General features: G+C 38.1%; 1 protein-coding gene across 1 annotated transcript; it reads right to left on the bottom strand.

Annotated features, from left to right (window-relative positions):
- Positions 1-329: 329 nt before the first annotated feature.
- LOC148113897 (vomeronasal type-2 receptor 26-like) lies at positions 330-8,123 on the bottom strand. Its single transcript, XM_087893518.1, has 5 exons — positions 8,040-8,123; positions 7,683-7,922; positions 3,281-3,508; positions 1,603-1,729; positions 330-1,252 (listed from the first exon to the last, which is right to left on the bottom strand). Exons 1-5 carry the CDS (start codon positions 8,121-8,123, stop codon positions 330-332), a joined length of 1,602 nt encoding a protein of 533 aa, XP_087749644.1.
- Positions 8,124-9,231: the final 1,108 nt, after the last annotated feature.

The raw sequence follows: 9,231 nt of genomic DNA, 5'->3' as shown, positions 1-9,231 counted from the left end.
TGTGTATATGTGAAGTTTCTTACATTAAGAGCCCTGGTGGCATAGTAAAAGCAAATTTGCCTGCAAACTCTGCCCAGAGCCTAGACTTTGATCCTGAAGGTGCTCAAGATTGACTCAGTCTTTCATTCATCTGAGGATGGAAGAATAGACCCAGATTGTTGGGCACAGTATGCAAACAATGCTTACATTGTAAACCACCCAGAGAATGTTATAAAGCACTATGGGGCAATAAATGTGATTGCTATTAAAAAATTGAAGAAGACAATTATTTCTGAATAAAATTCAGAATTCAGAAATTTTCATCCAAATCATAGAAATTCAGGTATCATTCATGCTGCCCTTGATATCACATCTGTCTTTTTCCTAACTAGCTGCTCTCTGGTATTCAGCTCTGGTCTCAGTATGATGATGTAGCACTTGGGCAGGAAAATGCAGCCTAATAAGCCACCACTTGAGGCCAAGATAGAAAAGACTTCCACAGCCACCATGGATTTCCCCTTGGTGCTCAAGTAGGTGGGCACAAAAGACACCCAAACACTGCAGAAGACCAGCATGCTGAAGGTGATGAGTTTGGCTTCATTGAAAGTGTCAGGCAACTTCCGGGCAAAGAAGGCCACCGTGAAGCTGATGAGGGCCAGAAGCCACATGTAGCCCAGCACAACATAAAACATAATCTCCGAGCCTTCGTTGCATTGCACTAAGATCTCATCCACCTGGGAATGCATGTCCAAGTCTGGGAAAGGAGGAGAAATGGTCAACCACCCAGCACAGATGCTTGTTTGAATAAGGGAGCACAAAACAATGACTGAGACGGACAGCCTTTTCCCCACCCACAACCTCATGTGGTTCCCTGGCTTTGTGGCCATGAAGGCCAGAACCACCGTGATGGTTTTGGCTAACACACAAGACACCGCAATGGAGAAGACCACTCCAAAAACTGCTTGCCGGAGGAGACATGTGACTGTCCCTGGACACCCGAGGAAGAGGAAGGAGCAAAGAAAACACAGCAGGAGCGAGACGAGCAGGGTGCAGGTGATATCCCAATTGTTGGCTTTGACGATGGGAGTGTTCTGGTGGAAGATGAATGTTCCCATCACCACAACTGTGATGACAGCAAAAGAAACAGCAAAGCCAGTCAGGACTTCTCCCAGGACTTCTTTGTAGGATAAGTAGGTGATAATTTTGGGAATACAGTGATGGTGTTTCTCATTTGGATATTGTTTTTCTGGACACCTCTCACATTGCTTGGAATCTAAAAACCATAAATAAAATATCTAAAAATTCTACACATTGAATCGGATTAAGTTTTTAGCAATTATGCCTCCTGATAATGCCTGTTTTTGGAGAGAATAAAGCTATTAAAATGTTTGCTTTAAAAAAATCCTTTTAAAGTTTATTTTTTTATTCAATAGACTACGTTTCCTGAACAAGAGATTACACAGTTAAATAAGGAAAAGTTTTTTACTTAAAAAAAGAAGAAAAAGAACAAGGCTAGTGAGAGCTCCCAATTAATCTATGCTTTTCTTTAAAACTATATTCAAGAATCCAACTTGGTTAGAGCATACTGTATTTTTTAAAGAAATATCCATATTGTTTTCTTACCAATCATGGTGGAAATGCTTCCCTCTGAACACTCAACACAGTCATAGCAGCAAACCTGTTTCCCCTCCTTAATCAATTTCCGGTACCCAGGATGGCAGCTTTCTACACAGGTGGCAGAAGGTGGTGTCTAATGGGAATGGCCAGAGTAAGGAATTAAAGTGGATTATAATCAAGCTTTGAATCAACCAGTCAGCAGTCATTCTTTCTAAATAAAAGCTAAAGAAAACCAGCTTCTTGTAATTTCTAATAATGCAAAATTTGGAATTCCTAGGACTGATTGCTAGAATCAGTAAGAGGAGCAGTTAAAATCTGAAAAATCTTTGAATTGCTATTGAAAATTTGAATACAAATCAGTTCATGAACCCTACAGAGTGTGTAAAGGAACTTGAGATGTCCTAAAGGGGTTGATAAAACAGTATGTTTCTCATAATCTTAATGAGCTGTTAAATTTGAATAGTAAGAAGAAAATCCAAAATAAATTTGTAATGTATGGGAAATAGTGTTGAAACTTCTGAGATGACAGCAAAAATATTCTGGTCTAGTATTTGCTATCCTTTTCCAATTATCCCTGTGTTATGTTGTCACTCAAGAGTGGTATCCTGATTTTCCATGTACAGGATGAGTGAAGTAAAAGAAGCAGATTGCCCAGCTTCAGTGGCCTCCCTTGTTCTGCACATACTCAGTTATGAAAAAACCATCTGACAATTAGGACAGTCATGCAAGTGTGGTGAACACAGGAGTTGGGGTGATGGCAAACTTTGATATGTGTCCACAGTCCATCTGTGGTATTTTGTGATGAACAATAAAATGGGATAGCACAATAATCCAAACTTGCCTGTATTTCAAAATACACAGGCATTAGTACCTGCAGAAAAGCTATTCAGTTCTCTGAGAAAAAGAAGAGGGAAAAAAATGACTAAATCTCTATATGGCCAGAAGCTGTCCCCAGATTTTTGAATTGGCTATGGGAACTGGCAAGAAAAACATTTCCTGCAAAACTCCAGAGAAATGGGATGTTTATATTAGCCTGTAGTGGAAAATAGGTGTGATGACTTTTTTCGTGCTTTGTGTTTCAACTGATTTCCCACTAAGAAGTCCGATAACTTCTTAGTGGGAAAATGCCTGCCTGCCTGCCTACCTAAAATGTCAGATAAACTCATTAGTGGGAAAATAATTCTGTCTGTCTGTCTGTCTTTCTCTTTCTCTCTTTGTCTATTATCCATCCATCCATCCATCCATCCATCCATCCATCCATCCATCCATCCATCCATCCATCTATCTATCTATCTATCTATCTATCTATCTATCTATCTATCTATCTATCTCAAATCTTTCCCCTTCTTGTTTGTATTATTTTAACTGTCATTTTTAATATTTTTTTAAATAAAGAAAGGTAAATCTTCCCTTCAGTGTTACCTTTCAAAAGATCAATCTTCCACCTCTCTAAGCTCTTAAGAGGCCACTGAACCCAGAGTTTCCATAACCCCAGTGAGCTCTTTCCCTACAATCTGAAAGTGTAATGTAGAATTGAGAACTTCTTCATTTTTCCAGGATACAAAAGTGTTTTAACAACATTAAAAAGATACCAAATGACCTTGGAACCACTCTAAGATTACTGGTTTAAAATCCCAGAAATTGAGAAAATATCCCCATGTTTTAGCTGGTTTGTTTAACTCGCCTGCTTAAATTTGGGATTCCATACAATGGCAGTTGTATTTATGGTGAGGCCTTCCTTTTGAGAACTCTGAGGTTCAACACCTCCAACTTGGACCTTCTGAAAGGATCGATTGGGGAAAGTAATCAAGTTGATGATATCGTATGCTGCTGCCAGGTTTCCATTCTCATTGAAAACTATTTCTTCCCCAGCACTATTGTTGAAATGGAGGTTTTTCAGAAATAAACAGAGCTAAAAAATAAGAGAGATAAGTGAGAAATTTATGCCAATAGCGGGCAATAGAATGTATAGTTCCATGCTGGGATTTACCAAATGGTGCTCAATTAATATTTAATGAGCATCCAAATTGTAGAGTTAATAATATTTTTTTTTACATTCCAAAGGCAAAATGTTATTTTGCTGGACTATATTCACATTTTTATGTTTAAGTTTTATTAATAGAGATTTTGTTAGATATATTGCATATTTGAACTTAATGAGGGATAAGAACTATTGCTAAGAAATATAACAGAATATAGAATAACAGAGTTGGAAGGGACCTTGGAAGTCTTCTAGTCCCACCCCCTGTTCAAGCAAGAAACCCTAAACCATTTCAGACAAATGGTTGTCTGATCTTAAAAACCTCCAGTGTTTGAGCACCCACAATTTCTGGAAGCAAGTCATTCCACGGATTAACTGTTCTAACTGTCAAGAACTTTCTCCTTATTTCTAGGTTGCTTTTCTCCTTGATTATTTTCCATCCATTGCTGCTTCTGCCTTAAGGTGCTTGGAACAATAGATTGACCAGCTCTTCTTTTTGGCAGCCCATTATATATGATGCATATCACAACAAAACGTATTCGTTGGAGTTCTGGTCCAGAAAATAGGATTAGGAAATTCAATTATGAGTTTGGTAGATTAAATCATTTTTTTCTTCAAGCACGGGATAGAAAACTCTTACACCAAACATATCTTACAGAAAGACAAGTATTGTCCTTCCATCCTACCTCTGCCTCCCATTTCATTGATTATTACTATTATTATGCAAAATTCTTCCTTCTCTTCTACTTTAGTGATTTTTTCTTCTACTACTCAATTACAAAATGCTGAAAAATGGTAGGCTTTTCCTGGATTTGAGAGTTTTTTTGGATTGAAGATTGGAAAGGAAGCAAGAGGCCTCTGGGAAAAAAATTACTTCCATAATTATAATATTGGTAAATAAAAATCAGATCTGTAAATATCTGAACATAATATCTGTAAATAAAAATCTAAATTGCCACAAGGAATAAGCACTTTCAGAGGTTACCACAAAGCCTCTAGACAACTAAAAATTATAAATTTGAAAGACAAAAAGAAAAAGTATAAAAAGTGGAAAGAAGGGCATCCAATTAAGGCAGAATACCAACAAATAACCTGAGGTTGCAAAGATGAAATCAAGAGAGCTAAGGCGCCAAATCTTGTGACAAAAAAAGCTTTACATGTTAAAAACAAGGAAAAAACAAGGAAAAAGTCAAGGAAATGATTGGTCTACCAATGGGAGAAAATGGCAAGTGATGAGCAACAGGGAGAAAGAACTGCTTAATTCACTTTTTTCCATCTTTCTTAACCAAAAAGGAACAAACAACCCAACCTATCAAAAAGAGAACCGAGAAAAACAGATCAGGAATACAACTTAAAATAGATAAGAAAATGGTAAATCCAGCCTAGATGATATCAAATCATCAGGACCGGATGGATTACATCCGACGGTTCTGAAGGAACTGGCAGACATGATCTCAGGACCAATGAATTATATCTTTCAAAAATCCTGGAGTAGCTGGGAACTACCAGAGGACTGGAAAATAGCCGATGTAGTTCCCATCTTCAAAAAAGAGAAAAAACATAAATCCAAGAAATTTCAGACCTATCAGCCTGACCTCAGCCTTCCCCTGGGAAGATTCTGGAAAAGATGATTATCTTTTGGAATGAATCTGTGAACACCTAGAGGCAAAAAAGTCAGAACCAAAACCCAACATGGGTTTGTCAAAAAAAGATCATGTCAGACAAACCTTATTGTAATATTTGACAAAGTGACAAAAATTGTGGGTCAGAAAAAGAAGAGAAAAGGAAAAAGAAGGAAAAACACCAACTATATGGCACAGCTTGCAATACGACGAGTCAGATGAGGAGACCCGAACTCATTGGTAGCCTCACGTTGCAGTGACCAAGGACACAGATTTAATTTTGCAGCAACAGGAAGACACCACATAAACATGACTGACATAACAACCCAAAGCAGGTATTTCAGTAGAGAGAAATTTCCTGAAGATGGGCCCCAGCATGAATCTGAAAGCTCAGATGAGTAAATCTCTGGTCCCATTGACCTACCCAAATTTGATCTTGCATTATTATCCTGAGACATGTATTTTTGCCTTCATTCGTAAAAGTTTACAGTGGCGCAGTGGTTAGAGTGCAATACTCCAGGCTACTTCTGCTGCCTGCAATTTGATTGTTCAAATCTCACCAGGGTGAAGGTTGACTCAGCCTTCCAGCCTTCCGAGGTTGGTAAAATGAGGACCCAAATTGTTGGGGGCAATATGCTGATTCTGTAAACTGCTTAGAGAGGGCTATAAAGCACTGTAAAGCAGTATATATGTGCTATTGCAATTGCTATACTTAGTGAATTTTGTAAAAATTGAAATTACTATATTATTATGGCTATGTTCCCATTGAAAGGCATCATTACTAACCTGCCAAGGTTGGACTTTCAGAAAATTCCACTTGTTTCCATAGCCTCTTGTCTTCTGCCTGGCTCTGGATGAATATATAGCATGGAGACCATGTGCTACAGCATAGACAGCATTGTAAATACTGTAGCTCTGGCCAGACATCTCCATTTCAAAGACAGTTCCAAGGAGACTCCTCACATCCCCTTTCCCAGTGCAGCTTCCTTTGTCTAGTACATATATATTGTATTTTGGAAATGAACAGCTAAATGCGGTACCCCAGAATGCAGGTAGGAAATGCACTTTAGAGTTATATGGATTTAGCTTCTCAAGGAACTCTTGAAAGCCTGGTACCCTATTTGTGTGTAGGGCAAATGACAAGCTGCCATTGAAGGACAATGGGGTGAATTTGTGTGACTCAAAGACAGAAGTAACATCCCAGAGAGCACTTATGACCCAAACCCTCTCTATTGGGAGCCTGTGATCAAGTTCATAGCATTCAAGAATTACTCGTAAGCCTTCTATAGATTGAATGTCCCCATAAACTAGTATTACTTTGGTTTTACTATACCAGAGGACATGCCCTATTTTACCTAGATTAATCTTCCGTAAAGTACTGTGGTCATAATTTGTCAATCTTGGAATAAATTGAATTACAGAAATGCAAATATCACTCTGGATGAATTTTGGTCTCAGAATTCTGAGAAATCTCTCTCCACTGGCATCTTCTGGAATGAGCAGGTCAATCCAATTCCATCCATAATATTTCAGAAGCTGAATAATCCCAGCATAGTGGAGGTTTTCATTCGGAGTCATCCAGAAGAAAGAAGGAAACTGCTGTTTATCACTCAATGCCAGGTCAAAAGTGCCATAACTGAGCTGCAGAGTGGGAATAATAATGATGTACTTCAGGCTAGGAAATGTTTTTGCAGACATGTCAAAAAGAATGAAGGAAGCACATTTCTTTTGTACCTTATTTCCATAAAAATAATTAATGGGAGAGATAAATATTAAATCTTTGGATCAATAAGTGTTTCCTGAGAGCTTTTGCAACCAGACCACCATTAGCATTTCATTCATCCCTTTTTAGACAAAGTCACCTCAATCTTTCATTGTGCTAAGCAGAAATAGACAGCAGATAGGAATGAGTCACAAGAGAGGAGGCTTATTCATTAAGGATTAGACAGTATTAATTACCCACAGTGACACTCAAATAACTTTCAACTAGCATTTTATATTATAAGGATAACATATCTATTACTTTACTGATAAATATATTTAAAATTGTTGTGGCATAAACAAAAAGAGAGAAAATCAAATAACTGAGGCATACCCAGAAGATGGAGAGACAACATCAGACACTACTACAATATAAATTAAGAATGGCTAAGGCTGCCATAAAATCAAGACACAGAGATCTCTTGACACCTGAAATGATAAAAGAGGAGGTGTTGTTGTTGTTGTTGTTGTTGTTGTTGGTGGTGGTGGTGGTGGAGGAGGAGGAGGAGGAGGAGGAGGAGGAGGAGGAGGAGGAGCATTACAATAGTAATTGATGCATTGCATTCCTCTGGCAAAATAAATGAATAAAAACTACCCAAAATGACTTCCCCAATATTTTTACCTGTTTTTGAAGGCTCCCCCCCACTTTTTGTCCACAGATAGTTTTTTTAAAAACTACCCCCCTTTCCTTCTTGTGCATTTATGTGAGCCCAGATACCTACCTGTGGAATCTTGTAGGCATTTAAGGTGTTGGCCACCTGGATGGTGTTCTGGGAAGGGAGATCACCGATGACAGCCATGATGTTTTGCTCCTTTCCCTTCCTGTAATTGAGCTGACAGCGGTCTTCCACAAAGAAGAGAGTGAAAAGGCTCTCAGAGGCTTTCATTGCCTGAAAACCATTCTCGTATATCTTGGAGACCAAGGTGATGTTGGGTAAAAAGTTCTCATTCCTGTTGATCTCCTGAATGGCAAAACTGAAGGCTAGGACATGCTGGAAACTTTTAGGCAATGGCCTGCAAGAAGAATTTCATTTAGTTCTATCATATTCTAATGTGACAATAATTGGATTTAGACAGACATCTTTCATAAGGTTTTTCTCCATGCCTAAAATGATGTATCTCTCGGCTTTAATGAGTATTAGAGAGATAAAGGAAGCACTCATGTTCTGAAGCACTTCTCTGAAAAAGAATAAACAGAATAACAGAGTTGGAAGGGACCTTGGAGGTCTTCTAGCCCAACTGTGGCTCAGCCAGGAAACCTTATACCATTTGAGGCAAGTGGTTCTCCTATCCCTTCTTATAATCTTCCAGTGTTGGAGCATTCAGAACTTCCATTGCTTCTTGTCCTGCCTTCTTTGCAGAATTGATTGACTCTCTCTTCTTTGTGACAATCCCTTAGATATTGAAACACTGCTATCCTGTCACCCCTAGTCCTTCCTTTTTCTAAAAATTAAATTAGATATTCATATTCATTTCATATATTTTAGCCTGCAGTCCCCTGATTATCTGGGCTGCTGTTCTCTGCACTGTTTCTAGAGTCTCAATGCCTTTTTAGAATGTGGCAACCAAAACTAAAGAAGGTTTGAAGAAGAAGGTTTGGTTCTTAAAATTCAGTAGTTAAGATATTCCAGAAGTGAGGAAAGCAGGGAACGAGGAGCTGAGGTGGAGTGTTTGAATTACGCTTAAGGATCCTGTGGGTAATCAAAAGGATTGTTTAACATATGTAGGGCAGCAATGGAAGTGGAGGACAGAAACTGATGGATTGTGCCAACTGTTAATGACAATGCTGAAGATGTAAGATTTTGTTACATTCACATATTTAAGCATATCTACATTTCTCCTTACCCTGCAGTAAGCAAGGAGGCAAACAAGGAATAAGTGATAAAATTCTAATAGTGTCAATAAACAGCAGGAATGACGCAAAAAATAATATATTTTTATTAAAATGCTAAATATTTTTCCTGGGTTTATTTTTATTTTTGCATAAAAAATAAAATATATAGAGGAACAATGTTATTAAAATTGTGAGTTTTTCTTATGAACAGATGAATTCAGAATCAGAATATCCTGAATACAATCATGTTAAAAAAAACCTTGAAAGACATATCACAGTTTCTTTCAAAGGAGTACTTGCCTTCCTCTCAAAGACCCTACTGGGGGTTCCATAAAGTGGAGGAAAGACCATTCAGGATATACAGTAGACACAAATTCTGCAATGACGATCTCACTGGAGAGAGCTGGGAGATTAGTCTGCAAATGTTCTTTGTTTCG

The sequence above is a fragment of the Pantherophis guttatus genome, chromosome 4, assembly GCF_059756535.1.
Source record: "Pantherophis guttatus breed Tessera chromosome 4, ASM5975653v1, whole genome shotgun sequence".
Taxonomy (NCBI): domain Eukaryota; kingdom Metazoa; phylum Chordata; class Lepidosauria; order Squamata; family Colubridae; genus Pantherophis; species Pantherophis guttatus.
Note: the sequence above shows the minus strand (reverse complement) of the source record. Positions and strands in the feature narration are given on the sequence as shown.